Source organism: Triturus cristatus, chromosome 1_2 (assembly GCF_964204655.1).
Source record: "Triturus cristatus chromosome 1_2, aTriCri1.1, whole genome shotgun sequence".
In the NCBI taxonomy this organism is placed as follows: Eukaryota; Metazoa; Chordata; class Amphibia; order Caudata; family Salamandridae; genus Triturus; species Triturus cristatus.
This window is the reverse complement of record NC_140580.1, coordinates 662,921,523-662,944,383: the sequence shown is the minus strand read 5'-3', so window position 1 is coordinate 662,944,383 and position 22,861 is coordinate 662,921,523. Positions and strand designations below refer to the sequence as shown.

The 22,861-nt window shown below is 45.4% G+C and overlaps 1 protein-coding gene across 2 annotated transcripts in view; it reads right to left on the bottom strand.

Moving 5' to 3' along the window:
- The window catches only part of PARG (poly(ADP-ribose) glycohydrolase), a 722,753-nt gene that overhangs the window by 646,736 nt on the left and 53,156 nt on the right, over positions 1-22,861 (bottom strand). The window contains exon 3 of one of the 2 annotated variants that reach the window (XM_085608405.1): positions 20,531-21,472. In XM_085608405.1, the coding sequence (XP_085464531.1) occupies positions 20,531-21,472 (942 nt within the window). The remainder of the gene's footprint in view (positions 1-20,530; positions 21,473-22,861) is intronic. The other variant, XM_085608413.1, reaches the window with a different exon arrangement.

The window sequence follows — 22,861 nt, the reverse complement described above, 5'->3', positions numbered from 1 at the left end:
GGACTTACTGGAGGTAATAGGAGAGGTTCTTGCCCCTATCTACTCTCAGCATCCAAGGGGATTTAATTAGGGGTGGCTGAACAATACTCCGTCCACTCACAGTACTCCTCAGAATTTGGCGGAGTTTTTCAGTAACTCCGTGAGATCCGGGGGACGCTAGGTGGCGCACTAGCGAATGGTTGCCTTTGCGTGAGGCACCCGCAGTCCGGCGACCGTTATCCGTCCTACTATCCTTAATTAGCAACTCTGGGTGCTGAAATTGCTGGAAGTGGCCGATGTTGGGGTCCGGGCTTGCTGGCCGAGTTTCAGCGGTGGAGGCGCAGCGGTGGCGGAGACACAGTGCCCGTTAGTTCGGACGGCTTGAGCGACTGGACGACGTGCAGCGGCTCGCTGGGAGCGGATTCTACGTGCGGCCGAGGCTGCGATACAGGCCGTGGGCCTCCATACGGCAAAGTGCGTGAGGCGGACCCCAAGGACTGGTACGAGCGCAGCGGACGGCGTCGGACCGCCTGATCAGAGGCGTGGTGCCCAGTGCAAGGGACGAAACTCTTCCCCCCCCCCCCCCCCGTCGGGGGCCTCGGCGCTGCGGCGGAAGGGGCCGCAGCTGACCGGGTGCTGTCAGGCCCGGCCTGCTGCGAGGAGGAGGTGTGTGCTCTGGTTGGGGGAGCGGGGGTGTGGCGCTGGAGTCCCCCTCCACCCCCTGTCGAGATCGGACTGGGCACGGAGCGCGGCAGTCCCGGAGCGGATTGACGCACTGCCCCGGACTGCTTCGGTAGCGTGAGCGCCGGTGATTGTAGGCCTGCGGGACCCAGCCGGAGCTCGGGGAGGTGGCTGGGGCCCCTGCTGGAGTGAGGTGAGGAGCTGTGCCGGCAGAAGATGGACTGCCTCGATTCTGGATTCTGTCGCTGGCCCCATGCGCCGCTTGCCGCTTGAGGAGTGCTGAGGGACATTGGGGATGACCATACAGCCTTTCCCTGTGTCCTGCTCATTGGCCTGATTGTACTTGGCGGTGGAGCTACGGGGCACTGTTGGTGAGGCTTGGAGGCACTGGTGCTAGCGCAGTGAGAGCGCTTCATCTGGAGTAGCGGGTGGCGACTGACGACTGCGCCGGCCCTGGCGGTGTGGCGACTGGCGGCGCAGGGGTACTGGGACCTGAAGGTGAGGACGCATCGTGAAGGTGGCATACCCTCTTCTCCCCCTCCTAATCGCCTACTGAGTGCAGCGTGCTAGACTCTGCTGCATTGGTGACTGTAGAGCATTCGGGCCGGCGGTGCGCAATAGCGCCCTGAACGCTGATCAAGATGGGCAAGACGGATGCAAGACAGGCTAAGCTACCGTTTGAAGCTAGCAAGAAGGGAACTAAACCGGTGGAGGGGTCGCCTGGGCTGGAAGGACCGAGTGGAACCACAGGGGACCCCTCGGTGGCGACGGTGAACCTGCAGGAGGTTCTGCGCGAGATGCGCCAAGGATTTGCGACAATTGCGGACAAAGTAGATAGGATGTCTTCGCGAATGGATGCAGTGGTGCATAAGTTGGATGCGCACGAGGAACGCCTGAAGGGAGCGGAACAACGGATATCGGATACGGAGGACACGGTCTCGCAACACACCTCGCAGCTCTCCAGGATGGACAACTTGTTGCGCATTATAGCGGCTAAGAACGAGGATTTGGAGGCGAGAAGTCGGCGCAACAACGTTCGCATAATAGGTATTCCGGAGACGACAAACGTGGGCAAAATGGAGGAGTATGTGGAAAAGATGTTGCGGACGGCGATTGGATCGGATGTGTTTTCCCCCCACTTTATAGTGGAGAGAGCGCACCGTGCTCTGGGCCCTAGACCAAAACCGGCAGCGCCCCCCAGACCCATCATTGCCCGGCTCTTGAACTATCGTGACCGGGACACGGCCCTGAGGGCGGCACGGGGCACGCGATCTCTCTCATATGAAGGTAACTCCTTTACGCTGTTCCCGGATTTCACGCCGGTGGTCCAGGAGGAGCGCCGGAAATTCTTAGCAGTGAAGACCAAGCTGCGACAATTGCAACTGGACTATGCGTTGCTCTATCCGGCCCGATTGCGGGTCACGTACCAGGGCAGGCAGAGATTTTTCACGACTCCCCAGCAGGTGGAGGAATTCCTCAAGCACTACAAGCGAAATCACAAGCCTGGTGCGGAGGTGGATGCTGAGCAGGCACTGTTGCCCGAGGAGCATCAGATCTTAGATGGGAGGAAGGTATGATCCTAGTCACGATGGATGTTGTGTCGCTTTATACAAGCATTGAACTTGATTTGGGTATCAAAACCCTAGAAACCTTTCTTTTTAGAAGAGCGGCGTCTCAATGGAAACATACTGAGATGCTGGTTGATATGATGCGTATCATTCTGAACAATAATGTCTTTCTATTTAATTCCCAATGGTTTAGACAAAAGAAGGGAGTCGCCATGGGTTCTAAATTTTCTCCTAGCTTTGCTAATTTGTTTATGGGTAAGTTGGAAGAAGACTGGATATGGGGACCTGGAGGAGGCAGGTTTCAAGATCACATACTTTATTGGGGGCGCTACATTGATGATTGCCTGATGATTTGGACGGGTACCCCAGAGGTCTTGGCGGAATTTTTCACATACTTGAACTCAAACAACTTATACATGCAATTTACACAGGTCTCAAGTGACACATGTATCACCTTTCTGGACATTGAGATTTTTATCAAAGATAATAATCTACATACCAAATTATATAGGAAAGACACCGCGTGTAATGCAATCCTACACGCTAGCAGTGCACATCCACCACATCAGATTAATGCCATTCCGTTTGGGGAATTTACTAGGGCCAGACGCAATTGTAGCATTGACACAGATTTCGCTTCCTGCTTACACGATATGGGTGCCAGATTTACTCAAAGAGGGTATCACAAATCAACCATTCTAAGAGCAGAAAGCAGAATTAGGAACATAGACCGAATTAATACTATCCTAGACAAAGAGGTGAAAAGCACGGACACAGTGGTTAGATTGATTACTAATTATGATACCTACAGCAGGGCTCTCTCTAAGAGCATGAAGAAACATTGGTATATTCTTACTAGCGATTCCTCTCTCACAAAATCTGTCTGTAATAAACCACAGATCACTTACCGCAAGGGACAAACACTTCGAACCCGTCTTAGTCCTAGCTACACTTGCAATGTAACCCAAAACACTTGGTTGACTGCACGATCGATTGGTTTTTTCAAATGCGGGTGTTGTGGTACATGCAGATGGGCAGAAGACAAGAAGAAAGGTTTCAAAGGCCCCAATAGGACATATGACATAAGAATGAACATAAACTGCAATAGTAAATATGTGGTTTATATACTGGAATGCACATGTGGGGGCAAATATGTGGGCAGTACCATTAGGAGCCTAAAAGAAAGAATTGGGGAACACATTAGGGCTCTGAAACACAAGGATTCGAGATACCCCATGGCATTGCATGTTTGGGAATGTCCCACACAGGATGCAAGTAAGAAGTTCAAGTTCTACGGAATAGATATTTGTAAACAAAACCCCAGAGGGGGCAATAGGGAGCTGAATTTGAGGAGGCTTGAAGCCTTTTGGATTATGCGTTTACGCACTTATGACCTAGGTTTTAACAGCGATAGTGAGATGCACTATTTCCTAGGGAGCTGAAATACTTAATGAATACAAACCGGATTTTATTCCAGCACGCCTCCCAAGGGATTTTGATTTCCTTAAAAATAATAAAAGAACGCTATATATTAATATCTAGGTGTGTTCTCAATCACATGCATACAGGATGTATTTCCCGGGTATCGTACTACTGTCTCATAGGGAATTAGAATGACCTCCACAGTAACTGCGGACATTCTCATTATGACTGTATGTAATGTCATTATTTATATGTGTGTATACCTTTACATGTAATTCATGATCTTGTTTTCGTTTCTACAATATCTTATGTGTCTCTCTTATACTACAAAGCAAATGACTCTAAGGCTTTGAATTTGTCTTATTAGAAACACGGGGAATTTCAGTTGTTATTAATGTTTCACCCTTTGTGTCATAGTCAACAGTAATGACATGAGATCTCGTTGCCTCTATCTGTTCCGCCTCTTAAGACTTACAATGATTCTGGAATGTTGGCGTTTTGTCAATCTATATTTTTTTATAACACCTAGTTTTGACTTTTCCTGTATGTGTTAGAGCATCTTTTCGGGGTGGGGTGTTGGGCGTTGGGGTTGAGGGTGGGGGTGGGGGGGCGGGGGTCCGAGAGGGGAGTTTTGTTCGGGGAGGAAAATATGGATGGAAGGTTACTGGAAGGCTGAGTTGCTAAATCATGAAGATTTAATACTACGGATGTTGGGGCCGGCACTGTTGCTTGCACGGATATCTGGGAGGGTGGTGATGCAGAGTACCATATCGCTGGCAGTAGTGTGTGTTTTGGCTGAGAGATGAATGAGATGGCACGAAGAAAGAGGATCGCGATATTGTCATGGAATGTCCGAGGATTAAATGATGCTAGAAAATGCAGAAAGGGGATGGCCTATTTGGAGCAGCACCAGGTACAAATCGCATTATTGTAAGAAACACACCTTAGTCCCAGATCACATTACACTCTGGCTGGCAAATGGACAGCAGTACGTAGCTTTTCGTCCTATTCAGGATATGCTAGAGGGGTGGCGATTTTGATTAAGAAGACGGTGCCTTTTGTGAAGCTGGGTGAGCGGGTGGATACGGACGGCAGATTTGTGTTGTTGTGGGGCAGGCTGGGTACTGACACGATCACGATAGTCAACTGTTATGGTCCTAATGTGGACTCGCCGACTTTTTTCACACAGCTATGGGGACAGATACTTAACATTGGCTCCATGCATATTGTATGGGGTGGCGATTTTAATGTGGCGCTGGCCCCGGGAATGGACAGGTCGGATGGTGGTCATCACTACAACAAACGAGCGCGAGATGCCTTAGCGGGTATAGTGGAGGAAGGGAGATTGATAGATAGTTGGAGGCTAGTACATGCCGGACTGCGTGAGGGTACGCACTTTACAACGCATGCTAACACATGGGCTAGATTGGATTACTGTTTTTTGTCCCGGGGCATTGCGGTGGATCTAGGTAAGGTTACGCATCTGCCGCGAACATATTCGGATCATTGCCCGGTTCTGGTTCAGGTGGCAATGCCGGGATGCGGGGGTGCTGCCATGCGCTGGCGCATGCAGCCCATGGCCCTCCTGGACCCAGTATTTCGAACAGAGCTGGGGGAGGAGATCGCAGAGTTTTTTCCCCGCAATAAAGGTTCGGTAGCCAGCGTGGAATCCATCTGGGAGGCATTTAAGGTGACGGTCAGGGGATACTATATGGCGAAGAGTTTTGGGGTCCTGAAGAACATACGGAGTACGCTTGCGAAATTAGAAGAGGAACTTAAAGGGCTGAAGACCAGGATGAACCGGGAGCCGATGGGCCCCCTCCATACAGAATTCAGAGAAAAGCTCACGCAGTATGAAAGAGAAGCGGATAGAGAGGCTCGCTTCCGAGGCAAATACTGGCAGGCTCGCAGGTATTGTGAGGGGGAGAGACCAGGGCGGGCACTGGCGGAAATTACTAGGCAACCGCGTTACACAACACATATATTGGAAGTATGCACGTCGGAGGGGGTCACACATCGGGACTCCAAAGGTATTCTGAAACATTTCACTGCACACTATGAAGAGCTGTATATGGCACGCAGCACTGGAGAGGTGATATTTGGGGATTTTCTGGATGATGTGGCGCTGTGCTGGCTGAGTGATGACCATAGGGAGTTTCTTGGTGCGCCGTTTGAATTGGATGAAATCCGGGACGCGATTATGTCTCTTCGCAATGGTAAAGCAACGGGCCTGGATGGACTGCCGGCGGAATTTTATAAATGCTATATTGATATCATGGCCCCAGTCCTAAAGGAGGTCTATGAGGATTCTTTGGAGTGTTGCCGGGGTCCATGAGGGAGGTGCTGATCACCTCGTTGTTGAAGCCGGGCAAAGACCCCACTGACTGCGATGCGTATCGGCCGCTATCTTTAATTAACTGCGACGCTAAAGTCCTAGCGAAGGTGCTGACCAATAGATTATCGTTAATGATTACTAAAATTGCTCTCCCGGACCAGTCCGGATTTATCCCTGGGAGATCTACAGCCCACAATTTGCGTACCCTTTTCTCACTGATAAATACAATAGCGCCGGAGTTGCCAGTGGCGGCTGTATTTCTAGATGCTACCAAGGCATTCGACTTGGTAGAGTGGAATTATCTATTTGCTATTTTATACAGGATGGGGTTCCCAAAAATATTTGTTGCCTGGATACGGTTGTTGTATACTGACCCAAAGGCGAGAGTGTTAATTAATGGTGAAATGTCGGGCCCGATTTCCTTGACAAGAGGTACCAGACAAGGCTGTCCGTTATCCCCGTTATTATTTGCTATTGCGATCGAGCCATTGGCGTGCCGTATCCGCCAACTGCATAAGCAAAGCGCTTTTAAGTGTGTTCAGCGTCAGATAGACGTTTCATTGTATGCGGATGACTTGACACTATATGTGGTAGATCCAGTGACGAATCTCAATCCACTGCTCCGAGAGTTTTTGTTATTTGGTCGGATGTCTGGTGTGCAAATTAATTGGAAGAAGTCGCAGTTTTTTCCCCTGACTCCTGCGGTGGGCCGCTTTGCATTGGATTATCCACTCGAATGGTGTGACTCGGACTTGCGTTACTTAGGGATCCAGATATCAAAGAGTAAGGAGGAGACAGTGCGCTTAAATTACGGTACTGCTATCGCTGGGCTCACTGAGGATGTGACGAGATGGATTTCTCTGCCCTTCACCATGGCTGGGAGGGCCTCACTTATTAAAATGGTGGTGTTGCCCCGGTTTTTATATTTGTTCCAAAATGTCCCATACTATCCGGGTGCTTTTTTTTTTCCGTACGCTTCGCACGGAGTTAATTAGATTGTTCTGGGCTGGGAAGCAGCCACGATTGGCATGGTCAATTATTACTCAGCCCTATGGGAAGGGGGGATTTGATGTCCCTGATTTCTTGGCCTACTTCCTTAGTGCTCAGGCCCAGTTTGCATACCACTGGTTTGCGCCTACGCCATATTTGCCACAGCTGGCTGTGGAAGACTGGATAGTTAGACCGCTGCCACTTAGAGGCATTATCCAGGAACCAGTAAGTGTGCTCGATTCTCCGGCCGCAACGGTGGCATGCACGGTGGACGCGTGGCAGCGGATACTCCGCAGAGTCGCACTTCCGTTATTATATGCACCAACATTACCGCTGGTTTATCACCCGGGTTTATCCCTGCTGCAGGAAAAGGGGTTCCAAGGGATGTGCGCTGTGCTAGGGGTCCGCTGCTGGGGAGACCTCTTCCTGGATGGTCGGTTGAAAACGAAAGACCAATGGTTTCATGGGGTTCAGCACACACCGTTAGATGTTTTTTATTATCTTAGGTTGCGGCAGGGGCTGAGGGCAGTCATACCGCATTTCCCGGAGGAGCCTGCAGTGGTAATGCCCCTACAAGTTTTACTTACGTCTGAGGATGGCAGACATCTAGTTTCGCATTTATACCGGAGTATTCGGGAACACAGTGGTAGTGGTGAAAGCAGAGCGCTCAGTCAGTGGCGTGAGGATCTAGGGAAAGAAATAACGGAAGCGCAGTGGGCATATTGTTGCGGGTTAACCGCACAGATATCGGCTAGCTGCCGATTGCGAATTATTCACTATAAATTCCTGCAACGAATGTATTGCACGCCAGTGCGGAAGTTGCGGTGTCGTCTGGCGGACAATGATAGGTGTGAACGTTGTCACTCGGAAGGGGCTGGGTTCTTACATTTAGCATGGCTATGTCCGGCAATGGCTGAGTACTGGAAGCAGGTTCATCAAGCGCTGACGGTTATGATAGGCGACAAGATTGCATGTGATCCGCTGATGCTGCTGCTGGGCTACACTATGGCATACCCAAGAGATACCGGAAACTTGGAGATATCGCAATTTTGATGGCGAAAAGGAGGGTGGCATGTAGGTGGGGAGGGGCCGTGCACCGAAATTTAAGGAGTGGGTGGCTGATTTATTATACTGTCAGGAACAGAATATACTATACGCGGAAACGCAGCCAGTGAGTAGTAGAGCCAAGGACGTATGGGACCCATTCAGGGTGTACTTAGCGGCCGCGGCCACCTCAGAAGGGGACGGAGCTCTGGAAGCGGGCGGGGCAGACCTTGCAGCTGATGCATGAGGGCTGGAATGGAGGGTTTGGGAGCCGCTGGAGGGCGTTGCTTGGTTGGAGGATGACTGCTGACATGTTGAAGCTGTGATTCTAATGGGAGTCGTGGCAGCTACGATAGAACGTGCACTGATGCGGAGATGGTTGGCTGACCTGCCCAGTATGGAAGCTCTCTAGGAGTGGGACGGAGGAAGTGGCTCTACAGAGATACAGTAGTATGGTCTGCAGCACAAGGCCTACGGGAGTGTGAGGTATTGATTGGGTTGTAGCGGCTGTAGAGGGGTTTATTGGAGGTCCGCCCCTTACTGCGGACTGCTCCGGAGGAGGCTGCAACGGGTGCAACTGCTGGGTGAGACCGTGGAAGCTCATGTGGGCCTGGGCGGTAATGGGATCACTGCTGGGTATCGGACATTGATATGGGAGCTATGACTCTCTGTTTAGCATGAGACTGTTTGGCATTTACCCTTCAGACTGACTCTTCCTGTGCTACACAGTCTGGCAAGGCAACTGTAAACGAAGCGCGTCCCTCTGAAACTAAGATTGACACGCACAGAGCTGACTTGAAAAGTGGGTGTGTTGAAATCCCTCGCCACCGAACCTCCGGGGTGTCGGAGACATGGCTGTGTGTATCAGGGCTGAGGGTGGGGGGAATGCTGTACGGTAGCCGGCACGAGAGGTTGTAGGCATGAAGATGTATGATTGTGGCAACTTGTTAATAAAGGTTTTTGAAATCTAAAAAAAAAAAAAAAAAACTCTGTGAGATCCGCCTAGGCCTAGCAGAAAGAGAAAATATAAAAGGTCAGCAATGAGCAGAAAGAGGAAAAATAAAAAAGTCATAAGTGAGCAGAAAATAGACAAAAAATGAAAATTAGCCGAACCCACTCATGTGCCAATTCACACACCCACTCAGACATCCAGTGAGATACTCACACACGCACTCACACACCCACTGAGACACTCATGCACTCACTCACACACTCACTCACTATCAAAGGTTACAGGCTACAGTTACAAAACATTGAAAAACGAAGAAATTCACTGTAAAAAAACAAATGCTACAGGGACGTTACAGTTAGGCTCAGATTTTACTAGTACAAAATCATAACAATTCAGCAGCTATAGTTACCTGAGCTAACTAGAACTTACGCCACTGTAAATGTACTGCTTAGGGCCTCACATATTATATCACTCATGACAGAAGCAGTGACATCACTGATGACATCTCAAATGACATCAGTTATGACATCATCCCCAGAACCACTCACATACCCACTCACACCCCTATGTAACATCTCATATACCTACTTATGCACCCACACAACCACTCACATACCCATTCACAAACCCATACAAATACTCCTGCACTGACTCACTCATGTATAGTGCTACTCACACCCACTCACTCACTTCTACAGTCACCCGTACAGCCAGTCACTCACCCATACAGATACTCACACACCCACTCACTTACTCATACAGGTACTAAGACATGTACTCAGTCATCTAAACAGTCACTGAGACAACCACATAGTCTCCTATAGAGCCTCTCTCACACTCATTCACCCAATCATACAGGCACTCACACACCCATACAGCCACTGACACAACCATTCACACACTTATGCAGCTACTCATGTACCCTCGCACTCACTCATATAGATACTCATGCACCCAAACAGCCACTCATGTACTCTCTCATTCACCATTTACAGCCACGCACACACCTGCTCACTCACCCATACAGCACCTCATGCACCCTCTGATTCACCATTTACACTCCCACTCACTCACCCATACAGCCACTCACACATCCACTAACACATCCACTCACTCATCCATACAAAAACACACAACCACTCACTCATCTATACAGTCTTTCACATACCTGCTCACTCATCCATACACCATTTATATACCCACTCACTTATCCATACAAACACACAGCCGCTTACTCACCCATACAGCTACTCATACACCCACTCACACATGGAGATACACAGTTACACAGACACTCACCTAATCTAGATTTAAAAAAAAGAATCACTCATTAGTAGTACACAAAGTAAATTAATTTACCTTTTGTGATACCTTAGTTTGTATGTTTAACACTCAGAAATGTAGAGAAAAAAAAGTACAATCACTGGATGATGTCATCAGTGATGTCATTTGACATGTCATCAAGGATGTTAATGACCATCTCATGAGTGATGTACTATGTGAGGTCATAAGTAGTGAAATTGTGGGGCATAAGTAATAGTTAGCTCAAGTAACTATAACTACAGAATTTCTATGGTTTTGTACAAAACAAATCTGATGCGAACTATAATATACGTCCCTGTAACCTTTGGTCTTTTCAGTGAATATATATACCTATATATAGCACTATATATATATTTGTATATGTATGTTTTGTATATGTATGTGGCAGTCACCCAGCTGTTGTAATAGTTAGTTCAGTGTTTCAATAGTAAGAGCATTTTTTGTTTTGGTAGTAATCTTTTTTTTTTTTTTTTTACTTATCGTCACGAAACATACCCCCCCCACCCCCTGTACCCCCCCCCCTCCCCCCGCAAACAAAAAAAATATGTTCATCAACCTCCACTTCTTCCTAGGAAGTATTGGGGTGATATGTCAAGCAAGGCAGAGGAAAGGGGGGAGTTCGCAAAAATCCTCTGTCCATTAAACTTCCAATAGGAATTTTAAGGAGAAATTGTTTCAAATACGGCTTGAGAAATGAAGAAGAGTCTCTGCAGTTTAACAGCTGGAGGAGTGCAGTAATCCTGCAGTAGTGTAAATTAAACAAATAAAGTCATTTGATTGGTTGAGAGGACTTTGATTCCTCGCAGTCGGCAGCTTTGGTAAAATGGGACCGAGAAATCTGATTGGCTGGGTATAACATCAACAGAAATGTGGCAACCACCATTAGAGAACAAGAGTATTTGATGTCCGTGCCCTGAAGTTTTAAAAAAAAAGCTATAAGGAGCCAAGGCAGGGATACCCTGAGTACCTGGGCCTTGTAGGGGGTGGGGTTTTAAGGGGGCGTCCAAGAGGAATTCCCTCAGGGACAATTTTTTAAAAAAGTTATAATTATGTGCCGTGGGTCCCGCAGTACTGACAAGACCCAGCTAGGTCCTCCCGTGTGGTCCTGGGGGATATTGTGAAGAGGAAGAAGGGTAGGTGTCTGAGGGTGGGTTGCATGGCCGCAGGTGGTTGGCAGTCTGCGGAGGTTGCCACAGGATCTGGTAGCAGTCTAGGCTCTGATGCCAACACCATGGCAAAGGGGATTGTGCGATGTGCTTATGGGGTCCGTAGGGCACCCTGTACTGTGAACACTCAAAAGGTATGCTCAGTGAGAGAGTAAGGTGAATATAATTTTTCAAAAAAAGAATTTCACAAAAGAAAAACAAAGGTATAGTTAGGTATAGAAACAATTATCAATTGACTTACCTTCTGTAACACCATATCTGGTAGAGACGATCTATCTGCAGATTCCTTTTTTCAGAATATCCCCCCCCGTGTCGGACTGGATCTGGAATTTTTCGACAAGTACCATTGCGCCAGTAGATGGGGTCGATCGGCTTTGCGTCAGCCATACCAGATGCGACAAGCACTGTGTTTATATAGGCATCACCCAAGTGTGCTGACACCAATTCATTTTCGTGACATTTCCACACCAGAAGCACAAAGCCACAGCAGAATGCTGATGTACCAGTGTACAGACACCAACAGACTACAGGGGCCATTCTAGTTGAAAAATCCATTTGCAGAAGCGGGGCAGATAAATAGAGTCTATACCAGATAATGCATTACTGATGGTAAGCATTTTGTTCATCTGATAGACAGGTCGCCGCAGATTCCTCGACTTCGAATAGATATCCAAGCAATACCTCCCCAGAAGTGGGTCTGCAAATAGATTCAAACCAGGAAGTCATAGAGGCCCAACGGGCAAAACGCACATCACGAAAGACCTGACTACCCAGGCAGTAGTCCTTAGTAAACATTTGCGGAAATGCCCTCGTCTCAGCTTGACAGATGTCCAGGACAGGGACTAGATGAGATGATGCAGTGGTCACAGCTTTAGTGCTGCTGGAGTAGGCCTGCAAGCCCTCATGGGGCTGCTTCTTGGCCAGTACATAGCAGATCTTAATGCAGAGTACAATCCTTCTGGAGATTGTCTATTTCAGTACAGAGTTCCCTTTCTTTGCTCTGGTGAATCCAATAAAGAGTTGATCAATGTAGAATGAGAACGCTCCTTTTGGGTCCAGGCGATGGAGTCTCTCCTCTGCTATGTAAGGGTGAGGTAGAGCAAAAGGTCAGCAATGTGATTGTTTGACCAATGTAGAAAGGTGTCACACTTTTGGCAGGACCAAGGCATGTGTTCACAGAAACCATTTGTTGGGAAAAAAGTTGATGTAAAAAGAGGGTACACAGAGAGTGCTTGCAGCTCGCTAATGCTCCTGGCCGATGTAATGGCCACTAGGAAAGCTGTCTTGATGGTCAAGAGATGCAGAGGGCAGCTGTGCATAGGTTCGACAGGCAAGCACATAAAAAATGTCAAAACTAAGTTCAGGTCCTATTGGGGCATAATGAAGGATTTTGGAGGAAACGTGTTGGAGTCTTTTTAGCAAACTAGTCACAACAGGTGACTTGAAAATGAACAGCTGACTCTGCCACCCCAAGAAAGCAGATATTTCTGAAAGATACCCTTTAACTGCACCCAAAGTCTTGCCGGGCTAAAAATAGAACATATAACTCCTCGTACAAAGGGATCAACGTCTTTGGTAGTACTCCAAGCCACAAGCGTGTCCCATCGACAAAAGTATATAGTCTTGGTTGAGAGACACCTAGATGCCATAATGACATTGCAGACTTTTGCAGGGAGGTCAAAGACTGTCCGTTGCCGCCTCACAATCTCCATGCATGAAGGCAGAGCATGCACAAGTTCGGGTGCAGGGCCCTGCCCTGTTGCTGTAACAGGAGATCCTCCAGAAACAGTAGTAGGATCGGTGTAAAGATGCTCAATCGCAGGTGTTCAGGATACCATACTCAGTGTGCCCAATTCGGAGCCACAAGAATAACTAGGGATTAGTCGTTCCTGGTCTTCGTGAGAACTCTGGGCACAAGTGGTATCGGCAGAAAGGCTAACAGGAGGCTTGAAGACCACTCAAGACAAATGCACCTCCGAGTGAGAGACGTCTTAAAAATTCAAGTGTGCACAAGTGCTGACATTATGCATTCCCGATGGTGCAAATAGATCTAACCAAGATTCTCCCCAATCACAAAAAAAGACCTTGCACCACCTCCGAATGGAGACGCAAACACCAATCAAGATAATCTTCGCCAACAGAAACTTAACAGATTATAAAAGTCAGCTATCAAAAAAAGCTAAGAAAAGGCACTATTCAGACAGAATTCAAAATGCTAAATGTGGCAATTACGAATTCTATAAAATGCTCACTGTATTTCGTTAACCAAATTGCCTAGGAGCTCATCCCATTACTCAAGATATCGCAGACAAACTGGCAAATCATTACACGGCCAAAGCAGACACATTGGACTCATATTTAAAACAAAGAAAAAGCACAAGCACAGACCCTTTTCCAAAACAACAATTAAAAAAAACTCTAACCCAGCCTCTCCATTCCTAACACCAAATTTCACAAATTGAATTTATGGACCTGGTCAAAGCAAGCAGGCCTGCAGAGAACACTTCTGACCAGTGTCCAGCACAATCCTTCAAGACAATTCTTCTAACAATCTCTAATGCCACACCAGTAAGAAGAATCATCAACAATTCCTTAACTATTGGAATATTTCCAGAAGAACTAAAAAAATCATACATACGCCCATTGCTAAATGAAACAACCGCTTAACCCACTGGACCCGCTAAACCCAGACAACTACAGACCAACTACAAATGGACCTTTCCTGGGCAAACTGATAGAAAGAACAGCATTCGCCTAGATGTTACAATTCATTGAATATAATACCTTACTTTCAGAATACTAAACAGGTTTCAGTCCAGGAAGAGTCACAGAATCTGCCCTTGTTGCTATCTGGGATGACCTGAAGAACACAACTGACAGCAACGGGGCAGCTGCACTACTTCCCTTGGATCTTTCAGCTGCCTTTGATGCGGTTGACCAGGACCATGACACTCTGATACAAAGACTCTACGATGCCGGCATAGAGGGGACTGCTCTAGACTGGATCACATCCTACCTTCACAACATAACTAATGTCATCCATTCCCACCCTTTCTCTTCAAAACCGTACTTTACAAAAGCAGGGGTCCTTCAAGGCTCCATCATCTCACTCATGCTTTTCAACATCTACATAAAGTCATTACCGGCACTGATCAATCAATTTCACCTCACGTGCTATAACTATGCAGAAAGCAGTGTTTCGTGAGGACTCCGTTTTACCAGAATACAATCATTTTTTGATCTTCTGTGCAATTCATATCACAGTTGACATGTTGCTAGAATAAACCAACCCCTTCAATCAATTGCCTTGACCGTCCTTGAAATCCTAGGGCGGCCTCTCCTCCTCCACAGTCCTGATGAAGACCCGCTTGTGACACTCCACCAAGCGCCCATCGGGTTGAAACGTCGACGATCTATTTTGGCACAGATTGCAGGACATAGTCGCTATCAACTATATAATTTGTTTAACGTACTAGTCACTGCTTCTTGAATTTGGCCCTCCAAAACAAACCGCATCCCCCCCACTACCACCTCACTGCACTGTGTATCTATATCACCACTGAGCACTACTATCTCACCATTGTGCATCACTGTATGAATTTTAAAGTGCAAAAATTCTGCAATGTATTTTTGTTGTATGTAATTTGGTTCGCATAACGAATGCTATCAATTCTGATACATAAATTAATGAAAAACCCCTTTTCTGTGTTCTTGTTCCTTCCCCCATTTGCTTAAGAAATGTTCTGGCTTTCAGAAATGTATCATATGTTATGCTGAAGTAACTACGGCTAACCGCAATACGCATGGTTTCTACCCAAGGGAGACATTGTTCTTTATATAACTATGCAGATGACACACAAATACTCCTTATACTGGAATGCCTCGAAGACATTGGAAACTCACCAATTTCCTGTTGTCTCAGAGCCGTGGATCAATGGATGACATGGAGCCATCTCACATTGAAAGCTTCCAAGACTGAAATACTCACATGTAGCGATTGGAAAAATTATGACCCACTTGCCGCATAGCCTAATGATCTGGGAACACCGCCTAAAGTATCAAAAAAAGTAAGAAACCTCGGAATGACCATGGACTCCAAGCTATCCATGAATGCCCAAGTGGACAAACTAGCAAGATTAAGCTTAGTTACTATAAAAACTCTGCGACGCATCTTCCCCCAATTGGGTTTCCCACACAAGGTCCAGGCTACCATCTCTCTTGTTCTGTTCAAACTTGATTACGTCCATAGCCTCTACCATGGATCACCATTAACAACTATGAAAAGGCTACAACGGATTCAGAACTCTGCTGCTAGACTACTCTTACATATAAAGCCGCAAGCCCCCTGCCTTGAAAGCCCTACATTGGTTAGTGGTTGCCACAAGATTCACATTCAAGCTGCTTTGTATCACCCACAAAGTGATACATGGAACAGGACCGATCTTTATCAGGAATAAAATCACACACAAAACATTCAACAAAGGAACCTCCGCTCTAGAGTGGCACCTTGCCTCAAAATCCCACCGTACAAGATAAAAACCATGGGTGGCGCATACTTCTCTGTTCAAGCAGCCAAACTATGGTAGTCTTTACCCCTGAACACATGATCCACGGATAACAACCATATCTTCAGAAGACTACTCAAGAGTTGTCTCTTCCCCACATAGCCACGATACCCAAACATAAATATACAAGATATCCCTCTGTCTTTAAGCAGTTATATGGAATATAGATGTGTTCCTACAAAAGTGTATTGCTTTGTATAAACTAGTATAATAATTATGTTGTTAAAGATATAGATATTTGCTAGTTCTGGTTAAAAAATGTACGTATTACCTCTAGTTACATTCTTCTATGTTTAACATGAATATAAGTGACTGCATAAATAGGTACATCTTTTTATCATACTATTTATCTACAATTGCTTCACTATTGAATTACAAAAAATAATTATCTATACTGTCCATGTACTTATGCATCTTCATATTAAATATCCTTCTCAATTCAAATAACAGACAAACATTCACCGCTCAAATTAATCTCATATTTCACTATACTAATTCACCACTAATCATTTTTGGGTTCCAGAGTAATGTGCTACTTGCTGAAAAAGCGTTTCAACGCCTCGTCAGGGGTAGTAAACACTATACAAATGCAATTACAATACAATATTTATTACTTTGCTACAAATTCAGCATATCCAATGCACTACCCTATAACTCACCCTATTCTCTCACAATATATCCTTTACCTCCACTCTCCGACTCATTTCAAACATCATTTTACTACTCTTTCCAATGCACCACCCTATTTCTCGCCCTATACCTCTACCAATATATCCTCCATCTCCACTCTCTCATTCATCCCAAACCCCATACCATTACTCTACCATGATCCCCAAAATAACCCTTTCTAGACTCTTCCCTCCTCTACCCCTCTGTGGCATTCTGAGCTTCTGTTGCTAGGGCATCAGAATACAATGAGGTCAATGGGACTTGGAAGGCAGTAGAAGCCGAGCCCGTCTCCCAACTGGAGTGTACTGATGGATGGGATCTTTTTCAGGAAATAAACTTTTCACTTGTTTCATCTATTATGCTGGATTCTTTGAGTTCTTCACTTCGTTACACCCTCCTTGCATCATCGCATACCTCTTTTGCTATTCAGATCTCCCAAACAAGCCTTTCTAAACCCTTCTCTCTGGCTCACCCAACCACCTCCCCTTTACTCATCTCAAACCCCCTCCTACTGCTATGAACTCCAAAAAACAAAAAAATAATAACTTTCTAGACCCTTCCATCTTCTATCCCTCCACTATTTCTTTTCAATCCAAATACCAAACTAGCATGTCCCCCACTCAAATTAATTTCATATTTCCCTACACTAATTCACCACTAATCCTCTTTGGGTTCCAGAGTAGCGTGCTACCAGCCAAAAAGCGCTTCAACACCTCCTCAGGGGTAGCAAGTGCTATATAAATGCAAACCATTCCCTCTTCCATCCCTCCACTTTCCTTTTCAATCCAAGTAACAGACTAACATGTCTACCGCTCAAATTAATTTCATATTTCACTATACTAATTCACCACTAATCTTTTATGGGTTTCGGAATAGTGCCCTACTCACGGAAAAAGTGCTTTGATACCTCATCAGAGGTAGTAAGTGCTATATAAATGCATTTACAATACAATACAATACAATACAATACAATAGTGACTCATAATACTCCATCTAAGTCAATGCCAAGGAGAAAAACTCTATAAGACTCTTCCAGACCCAAACACTAAATGGCAGAAAAATGTTCAGCATGTCAGTTAGACATTCACACTGAAAAATAAAGTAATTCAGTCCTGCTGGGACAATCAATAACTGCCCTAAGTACTTTGAGTATATTGCATCTTCCTTTTAGGCCCAGTGGCTTCTGAGCCACAATTTAATTTTCTCCCATCCATATGAATCTGTGCACTCCAGTCTACCATTACTCCAGTCATTTAGAAGCTGCAATACCATAAGGAATGAGCGATCAGTCTCTAAAACCACCACAAGACATTACAATGGTAGAAAGATGCTATTCAGACCCTGATAACAGCACAAATGCAATTTCATTCCTGAAGAGGCTCCCAAGCAAATGACGATTATCAAAACAGTGTAAAGCGTTACTTATCTCATTGAGAAGTTACTACCCAATTCACTCCAGTTCCAAGCTACCACAGACGCTACACTTAAGTAAACGCTACATAATTTGGTATTGACTAGAAGCCCAAACTTTTCGAAACCACTGGATGGGAAAAAAATATATATATATATATTCTGATACTTTTAACTCAAACCAGGAATATCATCAATATGTAAGAAAGCCTCTCACATTCAGTCATGAGCAAGAGAATATAAAAGTACTAATAACAAGGTATGCAATCACAGAAAATGGGGCACCAAGAACCAGAACTGAATACAGATTAGGGAAAAAACCTGGAGTCACACAATTACCAACAACAAGCTGTGGGGTGAGAACTAAAACATGTATCGCCATACAAATATGAGCCTATAGAGACAATAGCAGAAAGCTGCAGTTAAGGAAAAGATAATGTTGTTTAAAACCACATCAAAAATTAATTCAAAGAAATAAAAAAGAGATAATGGTGTTAAAAGTTAACTGATGGGCACATACATGTACTAAAAAGTATTTAAACGGAAACTAAGGTACAGAAATTACCAAAATGATGCAGATTTTTCTTTGGATTCTGCACATAACTGGTCATTGCATTCATAGGTTTGTAAACTTGACGTGACACAGAGCATAGAGGCATGGGGTCCAATTATAAGTTACACCGTGCAGGAGTGCTGAAGTTACCAGGACTGTAATCATAGATTCCAGCCAGTAATTGAACCTCTACCTGCGTAAATGTGGGGTTTAATGGCGGAGACCAGTTTTGGGTTGTGTGTTTGAGATACAGGTGGCAATTCAGTTCTCATTTACCACCTGATCTGACCACGTGGTGTATGGAAGCGGAGGGCATATGTGCGTCATGAGGCAGGGAGTGTGTCAGTGTCCAGCAGTCAGGCTTCTGGCCAACAGGGGAGCTTTACATACTTCCTCAGGCCCTGAGGAGGGAGCGAATGATTGTCGGGTTGTGCTTGTGCCCCTAGCTCCTATCCGACCCACAGACAATTTTCCAATCCAGAGTTTCCGTCAGGTAAAATTGGGACCTGGTGTTCCCGCACATACTACTTCAAAAGTGAAATAAACTTGTGAGCAAGCAGGGCAGTATCCCCACACCCATCTGCCTGTCCTGTAAATAAACCGATTAAACTGAATTAAAAAAAAAAGAAGTATGTAGCACAGTTTTAAAATAATTTTGCAAGACAAAGCAGAGAAAGCTCTAGAGAGACTAGATATTAAAACACTGGATTATTTCTTTATTGTAATATGTCTTTAAAAACTGCTATTCTGAATCTTTTAAATCAGAGTTTCTTATCCTGTGGTCCGGGGACTCATGGGGGTCCGCAAAACCTACTCAGTGAGCACATGACTGCTCAGACAATTAAATAATATTAACAGGTTAATGAAGAGTATATAAATAAAGAAGCAAAAAGTAAAACATTTTTTTTTTTAAATGTTCTGAAACACTGAAAGAATTTGAAATGGAGCCTGAAAATTAAGTTAGTATCCTCAGATTGATTTGTGGAAGCAGTGCAAGTGAATCAAACAGAATGTAGTATGGAAGATGAATGGCTTCAAAAGAATTTAGAAAAGCTCGAATCTTCCCACTAAATTACATTTTTTAATAGTTGTTTTTGAAAATTTCATCATTTGTTTATTTGTTTGACAAATACTTGTTTTCGTATCTTCGGTGTATTGTTTTGCGGGTCAAATCAACGAAACTGCTTAGGCTCAGGTCCCCAGTTTCCAGTAAGGACTCATCGGGGGACCCAGATTCCAATAATGATTCAGTGGGGGTCCCCAGGTTTCAGTAATGATCAAGTGGGGGTCCACATATGTCAAAAGGTTAAGAACAACTGTTTTAAATCATTCTCGCTTACAGACAAATTTGTCCACTAGATGTTGTGAAAAAATGCGAAGGACATCAAAAGGATGCACTACTAAGGGCTGTTGGAAACACTGGCATTCGAAAGTGACATTCTTTACAGATCTCTTCCCCAACCCCAGGTCACTCCCACAAACTATTCAACCAGCTTTGCCCCAGGACCGTTGTGTACACCCTATTAACTTGGAAGGCACAAAAAAGAGTAAGGAGCAAAATGCTAGTGGTTTGAATGAATTTTAGCTAATGTATGGAAATCTTACATTACAAAACTTGATGACAATTACAGAGTTAAAAAAATGACAACTACATGGTAACAGGTAACTGCAATGTTTCAGTTTAGTTGCTCATCATGTTGGGCAGTATTAATCTTGATATGATCTCCCAAAACAGGGCCGTTGCAAATTAATACATTGGTGATGCCCATCAGACTAAATACGCCTCATGGCGTCCATGGTTACAGGCAAACCTTATTATTAATCAGATTCAAAGACTAAATTAATTGTACAAAAACACAGGCAACCACGTTACCTTTTATCCTCAGACTTGTTAGGTTTCCTGATGTATGGGTCTTTCGTTGAGCGGGATGTCTTGCCACAGTGTTTTGAATCTGGTCTGCCTTTTGAAGGCGAGTCGAAGTCAAGTTCCAATGCATCTTTTTTTTGACACTCTGCACCAAGTTTGGGGCTCTTGACAGACTCGCTCTTTCCTTGAGAGGAAGCACTTTCTTCTGCATCCTTAGAAAGCTCTAGTTGAACCCTGGAAGGAGTACTGTCAGCTGTGCTTGTATCACTGCCATCCATTGACTCAATGCGAAAGACGATGTCTTCATCTGCTTCCGATCCAGCGCAGCTGTGCTTGGAATTATCCACCTCCATTGGGGACTCTGATTCACTGTCTTTCTCATGAGTGGGCGACTCTGGCGAGCTGCTGTCAGGTTTAGCACCACTTTCAGTACCTTCCAGATCTCCAGATACAATGTCAGAGAGAGGGCTCTCTGGAACAATACATAGCTCATAATCATCTCCGCCTTCTGAAAGTTGGCATGAATCTTGCTGATCACTCTCAGGATTCTCTGGAGAGTTCAGGACCTCCTCTGTTACTGTAGTCTCAGTTTTATCCTTTCCGTCAGGCTCAACAACCTTTCCTCCTGTTCCCTTTTCATTCGTTCCATCACGGCTTTCATGAGACGGTTCATCAATAACTAGCGTTCGAACTAAAGACTGGCATCCTACTGGAGACTTGAGCTTGGGAGTCTCCTTGCCACATGCCCCATCCATACAGGACAAAGTGGCAATCCCAGGCAGAGAGGAAGGAGCTTGGTCTAGTTCACTTTGATCTCTGACTTCAAGTTGTTCACTAGTAGTTTCCACCTGAATTGTGCCTTCAGTTGTACACACACTATCTCCGCTTCTATTGGCATTCATCTTCCTGTCCACTTGAAATCTGGGATTATTTCTGCGTTGCAAACTGCTTTAGAAGAGAGAAGTCAACTGTTACATTTGGTTGCTTTACTAAACATTAATACATCAGGTTTTGCTTAAGTGTGCATCATTAGGAAAACACAACTAGTACACTCCCCTTGAATTTTACTGCAAACATTCTTCCCCAGACTATTCAGTTTGTTATTTCATTCACATTGCAACATAAAAACACCATCGATGTTGCCTTAAGTGGTGGCCTTTTGAGACACAAGGTAAACATTTTGTGCTAGAAGATTATACTTGTTTGATAAGGAAAATATATTTTAATATAAAAATTATAGAAAACATGAAACAAAAAAACAATCAGGTTAACAAGCAAGTAGATTTTTTTGAATATATACAAATCTTTCCTTCCTTTCAGGAAAGCACTAGAAAAACAAGCTTTTTGGAAATCTGTGCTTAATTACATTAAGCATCGGGTTTGCTTTAAATAGGAAAGTTTTTGCCTTTCCCAATACCAGTTTGAATCAGCATGTGAACGCATACAAGAAGATGCAAGCAATGCGCATGTCCAGCAATCCTGGAATTATTTTCCTATTAAAGCAAAGGGACGAATTGTGGTGTAGTAGTTGAGTTTGCAGGGACTACACCTACCAGCTTCCACAGGGCACCAGGAGGCGGACCCTGTGTAACATTGTACACCTGTTTCTGTTACATTATAAAGCACGCCTGCAAAGCCCGGGCTAAGGACGGGCCTGTCCCGCGTATGTAAGTGCCAGGAAGAGGCAGGCCGGGGCCCTATTGCGGTTTGTTTGTTCAGTCTTGTCTGCCTCGTTGGCTGAACGCTCTTAACTCTAGAGGCTTTACCTTTCCCCCCCGACCAGGATCCTTGAATGGCTCCCAAGATCCTCTTTTTATCGTTGTGAGTCTGTTTAGGTTTGTCTTTCCTATCGCGGCCAGCTTGTGGACACTCTTTAGGTCTCGCCTGAGGTAGCGCATGCGCTGGTCTGGCGAGACATTTAGGAGTGGAGTTTTAAAAGTGCTGCCACAGGCTTTTGGTGGCCTAGTGCTTGCGTTCACGCGAGTGTGCACGCGTGCAGCCGCCATCTGGCTTTCTGTAATGGCTCATTAAGCCTTACAGCACGTGAATCCCCTCCCCTACCCCCTCCCTTCTCCCACTCCCTCCTCGTCAGTGCGCGCTATTGTTTTAACTTTTTATTTTTATTTTAAACTTTGAAACTGAGCACGCGCCGCTTCACGGACACCACGCTCGGTTTATTGACTTTAGCACTGAGCGCAGCACCCACTTCAAGGACACCGCTCTCAGTGTTAAGAAATATATAAAGAAATGGAGCGTGGTGTCCGTGAAGCGGCGCCGCGCTCAGTTTTAAACTTAAGCATTTGCAATGCAATCGGACCGATTACACTGCAAATGCTT